Source organism: Toxoplasma gondii, chromosome Ib, assembly GCF_000006565.2.
Source record: "Toxoplasma gondii ME49 chromosome Ib, whole genome shotgun sequence".
NCBI lineage: Eukaryota > Apicomplexa > Conoidasida > Eucoccidiorida > Sarcocystidae > Toxoplasma > Toxoplasma gondii.
Window position 1 is genome coordinate 670,126 of NC_031468.1, and position 15,108 is coordinate 685,233.

Sequence of the window (15,108 nt, forward strand, 5' to 3'; positions counted from 1 at the left end):
GATTCATTGAATCAGTTTAGAACGAGAAACACTGCTGGAATTTCGGTCGCGCATCGGTTTCCGCCAACACACTGCGAAGCGCCGCGTTCTTTGGTGTGTCTGATTTGCGAAAAAACATTGCCGAACCGAGAGCGGAGCGGAAAACGTGACAAATGCTTGACAAGAAGACACCTATATATACTGCTAGAAATGCGCAAACAAAAATTCTGTGCACCCTGGCATTCGCGTGCACCTGTCCACACAAGACGGACAGAGGTGAAACGGGAGCTGCGCTACGTTCTCCCCCACGAACTGGACAGCTGTCCCGCTTTCGCATTTTCTAACACTCTCTCTCCGATGCATCCATCCACATTGTTCGACCTCCCTGTTCTCTCTATCCAGGCCTCTCCGTCCACTTCCACGTCCTTCTTCACCTTCACTCTCTTGGACATTCTCATCGACCACTATGTACGTTCGTGACCATCCTGCTTCTGCCTGCGACTTCGTGGTGCACGCAACTTTCTGATCGTCCTCCACTTTCTTCCCTCTGGGGCCGCCTCCTCTCTGTGCAACCTCTCTGTCTCTCTACGTCGAACACCACCCTTCTCGCGTGGTACTCTGCCTGTCGCTTCCCGTTCGCGCTACATCTGTCCGGCCTGGAAACCGATTCTCCCCTGTAAACCTCTTTTTCCTTTCCTACGTCTTTTCATGACCCTTCCTGAATCTTCAGAGTCATTTCTCGTTCTTCTTTGAGAGATGTACGAGAAGGACTAAAAAGCTTCCGATCTTGAGCTCGACAACGGGAGACTCTTCTCATCTTTTCGTGACACTCCATAGATCGTGTTAATCCTTCCTAGGTCTTCAAGACCCGTCAGGGCTCCCTAGGTCTTCCTATGACCCTTGGAACAGTCCTAGGTGTTTCAGGACTTTTCTAAGGTCCTCCGGAGACTTGAGAGCTTCCTGAAGTCTTCGTCAGGACCTCCTCTGGGTTTTGCTGATCTTTTTAGACCTTCACGATCCTGTTCTTCCTCCGGGGAGCTCCGTCCGCAGTTCCAGAGATGTTTTCCTCGGCAAACCAACCTACCCTTCTGATTCGGGGCCTCCACTTCCGGACAGACTTTGTCGCGCGGACATGTCGCCTGTTATGGCAGACTTGTCCGTTCTTTTGAAGAGAAGTTGGCGACGCAAGCTCGAGACAGGGGCTTCGTTTTCGTGGTCAACGACTCGGGCCGTGCTCCCCCGTCTCGAGAGGAGGTGCTGTCGCTTGTAATCCACGAGAAGGCTGTACAGGAAGCGAGACGAGTGGCGAGAAGAAGCAGAAAACTCTGCAAACATCTTCGCGCATGTTCGAAACATATTCGGCGCCGGAGGCGGCCGGTACGGATGCAATGGAAACATGTACGGAGGCATGTAGTCCTCGCTAGGGGGTGACAACCACGTCCGAACCTGCAGAGACCACAGACAGAAAACAAATGGCACTGAGGGTTTAGCATCTATGCTTTCTGCATGGAAAACGACAGAGAAGAGTGTTGTCGACGGCTGAGGATCTACAGTATTCCGCATGAAACACACAGAAAAGAAGTGAGATTCAGGATCTACGAGCTCCGCTGATTCGCACGCAGTGAAGACCCAGATTCGGGAACCTTCACACAGGCGGAAACTCGATGAGACCGTGGGCTGGCCTTGAAAACAGTGAAGGGAGAAGGTAAAGAAATGAGCGGAAATGAAGACGAAGCGCGAAGGAGGCAGCGACAGGTGCACGTTGCTCCTTCGGATTCGTGTCGGCGAACAACCGACAAGGATCACGAAAGGTTGAGGAGGCACTGTGGATGTTGATTCACTGTCACAGAGGATACAGAAAAACAGCACGAGAGAAGGGCAGGCGGCTCGGGGGAGCACACAGACGCTTGCGTACTGAGAGCAAAAATGCCTTTCCAAAAACGACGCGGACAAGAGAGGCGACGACGTGTACGAACATTCAGTGGAGAGGGCACATGCGAGGGAGACTGCAAAGGAACGCAAACGTTCCGGGAGGCGCAAGCTCACAAAACAGATGGAGAAGAAGTGAGGTGAACTGAAGAGAAGAGGAACTCCGCAGGACAGAGAGGAACGAAAAACAAGCAACGCAGAAGAAGAACGGTCAACTGAGAGAGCGACACAGTGAGAGACTGAGATATAAATATAGAGGGAAAAGGGAGACACTGAGCGACTCGGTTGAGAGCGGAGAAGAGCGATGTCGACTTTGTGCACGAACATTTCGGGCATAACGGAAAAGCAACAGACGCAGAAACTGGAAACCCCACCCACTTCGAAAAGAAAGCAGGCCTAAAATTTCCTGAACGTGGAAGAGGACGTCATGGAGAGGAAACAAAGGAGACGTGATATCCGAGTCGTTGCACCAAACCAAGCAGACACTCTAGAGCTGATAACTGATCGGAATGGTCTAACTATGATTTCTATGTTCTTAGTTGCGTCTCTGTGAGGAGCGGATATGGCAACTGCTGGCTCTGCAGCTGCACAGTTACCAGAAAACTGAACAACTTTGAGTACAACCCAAAGATACATGACGTAAGATCTCGGAACCACTTGCACAGTTTTATCTGCCTGGTGTCGCAACACTCTGGATAATGGTCTCCGTTGCAACCTCGGTCTATCCCACATGACGGCTGTACGGTACGCCGGGGGTGACAGGATTGACGAATATGACGCGTTACGAGATACATGCGTGCGGCAACGCTGACCTTTGGAAGAAAGGGAGAGGCAAACAACATCATAAACGCGAAGATTACGTAGGCCAAGCCGATGCCGCGGATGAAGGGGGACGCCTCTAGTGAAGCCCAGTACGCTGGGAATTCTGAGAAGCCTGAAAAAAGAAAAACAGAGGGAGGCCCGTGAATCGAGAGAGGAGACACTGCGGACACAGGAGACAGGGGGGGGCGCTCTGCAAGGAGCGAGGAAAAGGGTGCATGTTGAAGAGCGACAAGAGAATTTATTTGACATTTGTGAGTTTCAGAGGTTTTCCCTTTTCTTAACACAGACAGAGTGGAGTCCTTTTTTCGAATTCTGGGTAGAAAACATCGAGATTTTCGCGTTTTTTTGCCGAGGGAGGCGTGGACGTGCGAGGAACTTGCACCAAAAGTTTAGACCCAGAGTCTTCTCTTTATCGGCTTTCTTTCTTGTGTGTCCTCACCACTCTAGGACATGTTCGCATTTGTTTTTCGTGGAATACTGGAGTCGAGTCTCCTTCGGACCCTTTTGAAAAAATATTGCAGTGTTTTCCTTTCGAAGAACCAACTCTCTTCTTCCAGAAAGACCCAACTGTCTGAGCTTGAAGTTGTGCCCTTGAAGACACGCCGAACTGTCGAAAGAGCTCACCCCTGAACATGAGGAACATCATCGAGGACGGGACCATGTGCTTCACCATGATGCACCAAAACTTGGAAATCCGAGAGATCCAGAGCGGCTTCACACGGCTGAAGAAGCAACCGAAGACCATCCGGAAGAGAGACGAGAGCCAGGCGAGTGCTGGAACCGGCGGCGGGTTGAAGAGCGTCACGCGCAAAATTTGATCTTTGAAGACTTCGATATTGGCGAGAAACAGAGCGTAAAAGCGATCCTGAAGAAATCCAAGACAAACGAAAACTCTGGTCTGCCCTTCCGCGTCCGTCTTCCCAAACGTCTCACCATCGACACAAACACAAAAAACCTCAAGGTATATATACATATATATGTATATATGTATATATGTATATGTATGTTTTGGTCTACGTCTCTTTCTCTAAAAACATGGAGAGACATGTGGTCGTCTAAACAGTTGCGTATCGTCGCCCTCCTATCGACGCCTGATGACTCTCGATTCGTTTCTTCCTCATCCGTTCCTTTTCTTTTGTGCCCCTGTCTTCTATAGCGCTGTCTCAGCATTCTTGTCAGCTCCCGGGTCCGCACGGAGTCTCTGCTGTCCCTCAAGAACTGGAAAACCTCCCGCGTCACCCTCTGCCTGTGAACCTGGAAAACCAGACTCGGTCTACGGCACTGAGGCTCTTCTGTCAGGGTGCTGGTCGAAGCTACGTCCTGTTCTCACCTTGAAAACGTCAGAAGTCCCGGGCTCGCGCACGAAGAAGGCGACAAGAGCAGCCAAGCCGGCGTTCATGAAGATGAGACACAGACGAGGAAAGTAGATGCTCATTCCCGCGAAGACCGAAGTGATGCATCCGAAAATCGTGACGCCGAGGCAGCATCCAGCGTACACTCGAACAGCTGAAGAAGGAACAGACGCAGAGAGCCTAACTGAGGCAAACGAGCAAAAGAGGGGAAATCCGGGTGAACGAGAAACACAGAAACCTAGACAGACCCAGAAGACAACAGACACCGAGAAGAAAGGAAGGAGAAGAGACAAGGAGCGAGTTCCTTGCAAAAAAAAAACTCAACTCGAGTTCTACAGTTCTGGATCGAGAATCTTCTGTGCAGAGACATGATCCAAGTAGAGTGCGATCACTGCAGTGCGGGGTCGAGCTGCGATCATAGTGTCCTCAATGCCCGCGAAGGATCGAGAAGCCTCTCCTATTTTAGTTCTCCAAGGATCAAACGCGTATGGCACGCGCTGATATCAGAAAAAAAAACGTGTATCTCTGGGCTCATGCGTGGTTTCCTGTGGGGTGTGGCATATCACACATCGGGAAGCCCCACCAGCCTCAAGAGGAAAACATGCGCGTTCCTCGTCGCAGAGCCTGCTTCGCAACCTTCAAAGACAGGCAGTGCCTGCGCGTGTCTTCTCGAGAAGTCCTGTTTCTCAGCCTTACCCAACTTGCCGGCGATCCTTTCTTGGTACGAAGCATTGTTCACCCAGCCGACACCGATTGCCTCCAACATGACTACGCCCGGAGCCATAATGAAAGAAGACATAAAGTTGAAGAACTCGAAACGCTGAAGACAAGAGACCCAAGGAACTGAACACATGAAGCACTGCCAGAGAGCTCCGCAAGGAAATGCTTTTAAAAAAAGTCGAAGTTTAAGCTAAAATTTACCTCGATCCGCATGTCACGCATGACTACAGATAGACTGGGATACCTCGAGTCTGTACTTTAAATACCCGCTAGGTAGGCTGACCGTAGAATACACATGTGAGTGTAAATTGATCCTCCACGACTGACGCAACCAAGACGTCGACACATGAATACTTCCGTCGCGTTTTCACTGCTGTGTTGAGACGGCCGCCATGTGGGGAAAGGGCTCTCTCCAAAGGCTCGCCTGAATGCTCAAGAAGCCTCCTCGATCACTTGCATGAAATGCATGATATAAGCCAGAACTGCATATCAAGGGAAACAGACTCGACCGTGTTTACGGATCAGGTGATGTACTGCATTTCTTTCAATGCCGCACCCCGACCCCTGGAGACATTCCTGAGGCGCTCTCTACCTGTCTGCACGAGTGTAAAGAGTGATCTATATATTACGCCTAGAACATGACCGACACGGAAGGACCTTCAGGTCTTAAACTATCGAAATCTGACACCTTTACATGTCTTAAGCAGGTAAACTCGAAGTCACGGTGGCCTACAGAACGACCCTCGCCCAGCCGTGTGCTGGTGTCGTTTTATATCTACTTCCTCTACCACGTGACTTCACATTACTACCATAGGTACACATATATATGCATTTAGATATACATATACATATGTATATATATATATATATCGTCTCAGCGAGAGTGACAGGTTTGTGCTAGGGAAGGCGTATCGACCAACCCGAGGCAAGGTCGTTGGGAGTTTTGCTGGTCGGGCGCATGTTCATCGTTGGGTGCAAGTCAGCCTGCGTCTCTCCCTCTCTCCAAACACTCATCGGTGTGTCTACACGAGCGTTTCACTGACGCCTGCGGTCTTTCGCACTTGCATGTTTCTTACCTTTTGTTGATTTGCGCTGCAGAAAATTAGGGAGAGGAAGAAGCAGAAAAAGATGAGGGATACGCAACACCGCTGTCGCCATCGATACCGAGCGAAACGCGATTCCTGAGAACCGACAAGAGAGAGACAAGCAACGAAACGCGCAGGCGTTTGAGTGTGGAACAAATGCTTGTGTCTCAGAGAGAGAGGAGTACTCTCAGGCCGAGGCTGAGGATCATACCAGCATGTGAGGAGTCGTCTCCGCTTCCTGCTGAAACGACGGATAACAGGAATTCCTGCAGCTCGCATACAAAAGCATCCAGCTGAAACCTAACGAGAGCGCTCTAAAGATTCTCCTTCACAAACTCGCGTCGGTGCCTTCCAAGAAAAACATGCGACAGAGTGACAGGAAAGGAGCTGAAGCAAGCGCGGTGCACGAACGTTCACAAAGAGAGGACAAAGACGATGCTTCGAAGAAGCAGGATGAGAAGAAATCGGAGACAAGAACTGGAAAAAAAGATCAAAAGACTCAGGGGGAAAAAAGAAGCACAGCAAGAGAGGAGAGATCAACGCACCACAGCGAGACAGAGGCGGAGAAGAACAGGTAAGAAGTGCGACGCTGGCGAGAAAAGCAAAGAAGGCTCATCGACGAACGGCAAGAATGCAAAGAAGAGGAAGGGAAGCGAGGAACGGAGGGAAGGAAAGGAGACAGGAAGGTGAAACTCTTTTTCTAAAGAACAGCGGCTTACCGCAAAGGCGTTGATTAACGAATGCAGAGCGATCGCTGTCACCTGGATGTTCAGAATGAAAATTCCGCCGTAAAAGAACAGGGAAAAAACCTGACAGCCGAAACAAACAAGGCTGCAGCAAAACCTAACGAGATGCCGACACTGGCGGGAACGTCCAGAAGCCTCGTCTGTTTCTCCTTTGTTAGTGAAGGATTGAATAAAGAACGCGATTCACAGTCAGACGTAAAACTCGTGGACACACAAACGTATGCAATCTGCTGTCTCCTGTCAACCCCCTACACTGGTTTCTGGCTACCAGGTAACTCTCTGGGATGTCTTTTCCGTGATCGCTGCCCGCTTCTGTCTCCCCTGTCCTCTTGCGTGGTCTCTGCTCTGTCTTCCTCCACCCAACAGCTTCGTCCCCTCCTGTCTCCCTGTTTGTGCCCTTCCTTCTCTTTCTCGCCGTTCCTCATCTCCGTCAAGTCCGTCATGAGCTGAATAGATACAAGGAACTTCAAAAACACCGGGAGATTTAAATAAACAAGACATCACGCTCTTTTTAGATTGACTGGTGCAGGACGGTCGCCGTCTTCTCTCCACGCCACTTACATTCGAGGCGGCAACTTTGTCAAAAACGGCAGGGAGGATAACGAAATACGCAGGAGCACTGCGCGTTTTGTTCACCAAGTCGTACGTCGGGACCCCAGTTGTGTCCTGCGATTCACAGGAAAAACAAACATCAAACATCGACGCAGTTGGCCTTCTCTCTCAACCGAAACTGCAGAGATGCCTAACTAGTCAGTATCAGCGCCGCGCATGCTCACGCGACGCATGCACGTCACCAGGCAAGCACGCAGGTTCCAACTCCCATACACAGACGAATGCGTCCATGCACAACTCCAGTACAAGAAAAACATGAAAAAACTGCAACGAGAGAAGTACATTGCATGCTGAGGATCAGGGATTCTTTGAGGGGAACGTCTGCGGCGGCAGTCCTTGTCGACAGCTTACCTGCATGCTGCTCACGACCGACAGGAGGGAAATGAACGCGACTAGGCAGCTCACGAAGTCTACCATCCCGACATGGTTGCCGCTAGATATCATGTTCGATCCAATCCTAAAGACACAAAGAAAGGATTGGTAGAACCCAATTCGTACAGATGGATGGACGCGCTGAGCCTGAGAAACGAAGAGAGCTAAGTTAGTTACACAGGCACACTCTTGGTTCTCTCAATTCAAAGGAAACTCTGCCTACAAGAGACAAGCATGCCAACGGCTGTTCATTATTCTCAGTCAAAATGCTCATAGACTCACGTACTCCTACATGTATATATATATTGATATTGATATGTATGACTTGAAGCAACGCACAGACACACAGGTGTCACGCAGAGAAGCATTATCTATTTTGTTGCTTCACAGAGGGAAGTCTGTAGTTGCGTGTAGGTCACAGAGTCGCTCGACAGGCTGTTGGGAATTGTGTGAGTGCCGCATGGGTGTCGGAGTGTTTGAGCGTTCTCGCTCTCCACCCCCTCGCGCGTCTCCGCGTTTCGGTCCTGTTACTCCACATCAGGTTCGTGCTGTCAAGGAAGTGCGAACTGTCAAAGGAGCCTGTCCATTTGTGCATCTGGTCAGCGATACCGATTGTTGGTATTCGACTGTGTCTCGCACGACTCGTCCTCGTCTTCCGCATCTGCCTACTTGGAGAAGCTGCTGACGGTCTCGTAAACGCCGCAGCCGAGAGCGAGATCGCGGAGAACGTAGCCGAGTGTCTGCGCTCTGAGGCTCCAGACATCCGCAAGCGTGTGGCTGAGATTTTCGAGCGTCTCTCGGATAACGCCGTCTGGTTCCGTGTCTCCCAGTCCATGTCCGTCGTTCGTCGTGAACGACATGACGGTGAGCGCGATGCAGAGCACGATCGCCAGGAACACCAGCAGCGCCGACGCTGGAGCAAACAAAGACGCACGAGAACCAGCTTCGTGGAGGGGTGGACGCACGAACCGCCTCGCGGGATGTCTCGACAGCCAAGCACAATGCAAGAGCCGCGAAGTGCAGTAACTGAAGAAAAGGGATTAATATCTGAAGATATACAGAAGGCTAAAAGAAGCGAGGACTCGGGATGGGGAACGAGGCAGAATCGAAGACAGACGGCTTCACGAAGATCCTCGCAAAGACCTCTCGCTGTGGCTTCGCCCGATTCCAAGAGAAAGAGGCTGTGAGGGATCGAGGATTTTTCTCTTGCACAAAACCGAGTTTTCCAGACATAAAAGAGCTGTTTTCGAAGGGGGCAGTTTCTTACTGAATCCGATTTTAAAGAGTCCCCTCCAAACGTAGGCCAGAACGAAGGACCAGACGACGCCCATCGAAGCCACATGGTTGGCTTGAAGAACATTCGGCGAGACGGTGGGGTCGAGGACTTCCGGGACGAGGCGCGAAAGGTAAAAGTAGGTAGCCTGGCGGTGCAGGCAGAAACAGGCAGTCCCGTCGCTGTCCATTCGATTCGCCGAGTTTCAGTGTAGAAAAAGCAAACACCAGGTGATCGACGATAACGGTAGTCTCATGAATGTGATGGCACTTTGAAAGGACGAGTCTCTGGCTACTCGACTATAATTTTACCAGTAAGGAAGAAATCAAGAGTCATCGAACATAACGGAATCCTTTTGAGTGTGCCAATGAGAGCGACACGACAAGTACCAGCACTTGTTCTTTCCCAGTCTACACCTTTCGATGCGTCAGGACTGATCTATTTGCGGGGACTTGCATGCACACAAAGGTGACGGTGGCGAACGCTCATCGAGACGTCCACTGCCACAAGCCGGAAACGCTGTCTGTCGTGCTTCGCCGAAACCTCCCTTTCTTCTTGTCACTTTCGACAGGTCCTCCCTCCCCACCCTTCACCCCCTTGCATTCCTGTTTTCTCTTGCGTCGGCCTCTAAATCTTCTTGCACGCTTCCGCCCTGCGCCCGTGAAAGTTTTTTGGAAATCGGACGAAGCTAGCCAAAAACGCTAGGGAGTCCTTTCCTCAGCATCCGTCTGATGTCCAGTTCCCGAAAGCACGACTCGAGTTGTGAAGTAGAGACAACCACGTTCTCTACGACTGCTGACGTTGGACTCCCCAAGGTCTTGTGAATGAGACTCCCGTTGTGCGACACAGATGGCAACCATGTTTTTTCTGACAGCTGGTATCGTCGTGCCTGGGATCTTCTAAATAAGGCTCCAGCTCGGGGAGACAGACACCGAAATTCCTTGTTTTGGGTGCAAACCACCATCCTTTGAACTGCTCAAGACAGCGAGAAGTGTTGACTTTCCTGTTCCCTTTCTTCCCCGCCTCAGTTCAAATCCTTCTCGCGCTCCCTACCTTGCCTGTGGGGGATGCGAGACACTCGAGGAGAGGCGACCCGCGCCAGTGGCAAAGCGTCCCTTTGCCGGCGCCTTCACAAGTTTCACCGTCAGAGATAGATCTGCAGAGTTGTCGATCGTCTTCAGTTAACTGCCAGGGATGCGGGGTGTCCCAGCTCGCGAGGAAGTACACGAGGAGTTGACAGCCTTGTGCTGCACAAGGAAGCAGGAGAGCAGCCGCACGCGCAGGGCCATCCAGATTCGGAGACGTCATCCGCGAAAGAAACGACCTTTACCAAGTTGCTCACGCAGTCGAACTTGGGTCCGGTAAGCAAACACCGTGAACACTGGTCCCGAAGTCCGAGTACGAAATGCGTTTCTTCTTAGCTAGCAGCGGCTGAGCTTACGGCTGCGATTTTCGGAGGGTTTCCGTTTCGCAGCCTTCTCTTTCCTAGTATCGAAAAGGCGTGACCTCTGGCGATACGATCCGAAGCACTCAGTGAGCTACATTGATGCGGGGAACCGAACAAGCATCACTACACGTATACACAATGTGTAAGACCAGAAGTAATCATGATTCTAGGTGTTTCGCTGTGGGTGCCCCCCCTGTCCCAGCCACTCTCTTGATTTCTTCTCGCACTTACAAGCTTTGACGATCACCTGCAACAGGGTGCTGAGGAGCGCGAAGATGGCCGCGCCAATCATGTATGGACTGATCTGAGTGAAGCACTTGACGGTCGTCCCCCTGAACAGATTTCCCAAGAGAAGCTGCAAACCCGAGCGAAGAAAAATACAGGACAAAACGTGTGTTCATGCGTCGAGAAAAGCCATACCCCGCTGTGTATTGCCCTTGCTTTCTTCTTCTGTTCCCCGTCCTCATCTCCCTTCCCCTTTTCCTCTTGGCGTGGTGTCTCCGCGTTTGCGTGCGAAGGTCGCAGAAAAGAAATTCTTCCACTGTTTGGACGAATATACCCCCCGTCGACTACGAACGCGTCTCTCGAACCGCGTCAATGAAATATTTTTACCGAAATACTGATATCTATCACTCAAAAGAGATTAGGGAGCATTCGGCACTACCCTGAAGCAAAGGCGCTGACTACTCTGAATAACAAGCAGTTGAGAATTTCAGTTTCAGTAACACAAACACTGGAAGGCCACTTGTTCCTTTTCACGTCGTCTTTCCTGCAGCCTCCGCTTCCCTCCTTTTTCGCGAGATGTCCAGCGAAAAGTCAAAGTATGTCACGAAATCGAGTGTTCCTCAGATCTGCACGGACTGGGGTGTCTCTACCGCCTGGCGTTCGGCAGGACCATGCGTGGACTCCTTTAATCGGATTTGGAGTGCACCATGAAGATCGCAACACAACTGCTCGACTGAAGTGTGTGCTCGTGAACCTCCCTGTTGAGGGAAAGTCGCCGAATGGTGTGCTCAAACTAGGGGGTACCTGGGATGTCGATCCGGCCCGTGAAGTCACAGATGGACCAGCGAGCATCGCAGTGGACTTGCTTTTGGCATCGCATATACTGTGCTGTGAAGCACCCCTGTTGTTTCCCTTTGCCCACACATAAATTCCGGTGAACGAACGGCACGACAAGACATCGCTTTCCCACATTTTCTCGCGCACCTCGGTTTGAAGAGCGGGGATTCCGACGGTGATGAAGTCGACAGTGTAGGGGACGATGAACCAGAGGGTTCTCCAGATTTGCAGTTGACTCCAGAAGGAAGTGAAGGTCCCAGCGCCCATGATCGCGCCGAGCGTCGTCATGAAGCAGAGAGCCTCGCTCGTGAACCATCCACGTTGGCGCTGTCTCTGGAGCCACGAGTTCCAGTGCAGCACATGGGGTTCGCCGCCTGCGTTGGAGACAAGTTTGACGGGCTGGCCGTCCATGCGGTCCCAGAATTTGTCCCCGTTTTTGGTGTGGCAGAGGAGCACGCCGGTGCTCCCCTGCGGGAAGCCTGTCTTGAGGTCGAAGGCGAGTCCGAGCGCCCCCGACTTTTTGTCTCGGGCGAACAAGCAAGTCGCCTGCTTCCCGTTTATGGGTACATCAGACGACTGCGAGGGCCGCGCGGAGAGCGGCGTCGACGCGAAGGCCCCGCCGCAAGTCTCCGTGATGGAGACCGTGGGCGAAGGCACCTCCTTCTCTCCCAAGCCAAGGTCCCGCGGGCTCGAGGGGCCCGAGTGCTGGCACGACGCGCGCTTTTCGCCCTCCCCCATCCGAGGTCCCGACCCCACACGAGCCATCGCCAGGGCCAAGCTGCTTTCACCCTCGCGGGCCACAGGACCCGACCCCTGCGCGGGCCAGAAAGAGAACCGCGGGACCCGCAGGGAGCCTCGGCGCTTCTGTCCCGCAGGCCGGTGGGCCTCAGGCCCCCGACGTGCCGTCTGCAGAGCCGGGGATGAGTAGAAAGAAGCAACGGGCGACCCGGCGATTCCGCGACCGCCGCCCCGGTAGCGCAACTGATCCCCTGACTGCGCTCGTGCATCCATTCGCGACGTGTGTTTCCCTCCCCAGAAAGACGCAGCCTCGTCGGCCCTCGGGCCTTGCCGGCCTCGGTCTTCCGCTCGCTCACCGGCACTGTACAAAAACAGTCAGGGAGACACCGCTCAACGACGAGGGATCCACATCTTGACGGGTCGCGTATGCCGGACCCATGCACAATTGGAATCACTTCCAAACCAGGGGGAAAAGTGCAAAGAAAAGGACAAAAGACGGAACCGGACACGCACCGGGGGAAGGGGGGTAGGGGGACCGGATCTGAGGCGGTCCCTGCGAGGTTTGAAAAACGCATGGAAGGAGACGTAAAGATGTGAAGACAGAGGAAAGGGTACATGGGCGGGTCTCGCTGAGGCCCGCAGCTCCTGTTGACACAGAAGTGGAAAGGCGAGAGGCCGTCGCCGGAAAGTTCTGCGACAGTGTGTGTTTCGGTCTCCGGAGAATCAACTACGACTTCAACCACTGGATTACATCCTGAAAAGATCTCTGTTTACCGGTTCCAAGTTATATTCTGCTTGTGTAAGGGTTCGACAACACTCAGTGCATCTACGAATATATTCGGGCGCACCTTGTCTCGTATCAGTTTTCGTAGTGAAGAAACATCTAACTACACAATGATATGCCGAGTAAAATACTGATTGGATCTCCATGAAGGGACGGAGATAGAAAAATGCATCTTGAATGACTGCATATTCGAGTATAACTCACATATGAGAGGCCCCCGAGACAATTGTCTGTCCAGTTAGGAAAGGGCCGGTGGAGGACGTCGAGCCGGGGAAGTACGAAGTCGCAAACGGCACAACCGAGTCCACCCCACGGGGAGAAGAGTAGTAATACCCTGGATGAGGTTCCTGCGAAGGAGACTGTAAAAGATCAGTTATGAAAAACTCGTTCGGCATCAGCAGCGGTCCGTTCTCTTCCGACCGCTCCAACGCCTGCAGATGCGCATGCAGGAGACGGTGTTCTTCGACGCGCTGCTCAAGGGCGATCTGGAGACACGCAGAGAAGGAAGGAGACAAAAACAACTTGTAGAGAAAATAACCGACTTCCGAAAACACGAACGAAGGCATCTTCAGGCAAGTACACAAAGGAAAGGACGAGACGGCGGCGAAAAGACGGGCAGAAGTCGAGAAAAGCGAAACGATGGCACTGACAAGACCTACCAAAGGGGCATGTGTGGCCTTGGCTTTTTCTTGGAGAGGAGCCGAGTCGGCCTTCTCACTCTCTTTGACTTGGTTGTCTCCATATCATAGCTAGAGTCACATTCAGTATCCAAGGTCCTGTAATGTTTCTCTAGTCGATTCGCTTTATACAGTTCTGGGTCGCGGACAAGTTGTCCAGAGACAGTCTCCACTGATAATGTGGTACTTTCATGGCCTACCTCTGATCTTACTGTTCCTAGTGCCCCCCCCCCTCCACGCTCGCTATCCGTCTGACAGTGGAGATTGGAGTGCCTCGTCATTCCTCGTTTTCTCTCTCAACGCATGCATTGCTGGTGTCGTGTCTTGATTTACCTCCTATAGTGAAGATATCCCCGGAGATACTCTAGGCTATTCCGTATGAATACAGGTTCTTGAATGCATTTAAGTAGTACATTATGGTTACGTAGTGGAAAGAAAGGGAAGCGTCTCTGTTTCCTGGTAGGGACATGACAAGCGAAACTGACCTTGCTGGCGTAGAAGGGCGTATTGCGATAGATGAGAGACTCCGCGTAAACTTGTCGACGGACGTCGTGGAAGTAGTCCAGATGCATCACGGCCGAGGAGCCCTCGCCGAGCATGGCATCATCGGCCTCTGAGGCGAGATATGGGAGAGACGAAGACCGCAAATGAAGATATCCTAATCTCCATAGTAATAGAATAAACAGAAGATTGATGAAGCAGTAGCTTCAACTGCATGTCAAGGAGGAATCCATTTCGCATACGTTTCTTGTGTTTCCATATAGGTGAACGACCGTTTGTACCGGAAAAAGAAGAGCGAGCGCAAACGACTACAGGAGGAGAGGTGCGACAGAGGCAGCAAGAGCTGCAGAGAGTGACCATCACAGGATTTGGAGCACGCCATGCCGCAAGCAAGACGACAGACAGACCCGCCACAGAGGGATACACAGACCAGAGGGGAGACAACGAAAGGAGACAAAAGAGACAGAGGCTGCCGCGAAGAGAAGAGGGGTGTCGACGCAAAAGAAACTTGGTTGCCTGTATCTCGTAGGTATCTCGTAGCTGGAGTCATACTCGGGTGCTCTAATAGGTCTCTGTTTACTCGAGCCTAGTTACACGTACGTGAGCACGTAGAAAGATTGACTGTGCCGATGGGCTTTGAATACAGAACGGTACAAGCTGTCACCGAAGGACACCTTAACTCATGCTGAGGTCCAAGGTGTTCGAGGTGTACGCAGACGAAAGAAACAAAAGCGATGGCAGACTCTTTTAGAGAACGCGCAACAAGACTGAACGGAGAGCGACCTGGGGATTGTCTAGTTGCCACACCGCACTTCAGGAACCTCACCTTGTTCTTTTTGATGGCATCCACGCTTCACCTCGAGGGACTCCACCTCCTCCAAGTCAGTGACGCCTTGAAAGGCCGACGTCAGCCGCTTGGCCGACGCCCCGTTGGGCAGCGACGCCTCTGTTTCTGCCTCTTCCACCGACATGTTTCATAATCCCTCAGTCTGCTCTTCTAGTTGAACGG

The 15,108-nt window shown here is 52.0% G+C and overlaps 1 protein-coding gene across 1 annotated transcript; it reads right to left on the reverse strand.

Moving 5' to 3' along the window:
* Positions 1-34: 34 nt before the first annotated feature.
* TGME49_208410 (hypothetical protein) lies at positions 35-13,334 on the reverse strand. Its single transcript, XM_018779418.1, has 14 exons — positions 11,547-13,334; positions 10,569-10,692; positions 9,944-10,137; positions 8,885-9,038; positions 8,287-8,530; positions 7,597-7,702; positions 7,195-7,299; positions 6,607-6,696; positions 5,879-5,983; positions 4,779-4,902; positions 4,061-4,236; positions 3,355-3,595; positions 2,721-2,842; positions 35-1,425 (listed from the first exon to the last, which is right to left on the reverse strand). Exons 1-14 carry the CDS (start codon positions 12,408-12,410, stop codon positions 1,060-1,062), a joined length of 3,015 nt encoding a protein of 1,004 aa, XP_018638487.1. The 5' UTR covers positions 12,411-13,334; the 3' UTR covers positions 35-1,059.
* Between the last annotated feature and the right edge of the window lie 1,774 nt (positions 13,335-15,108).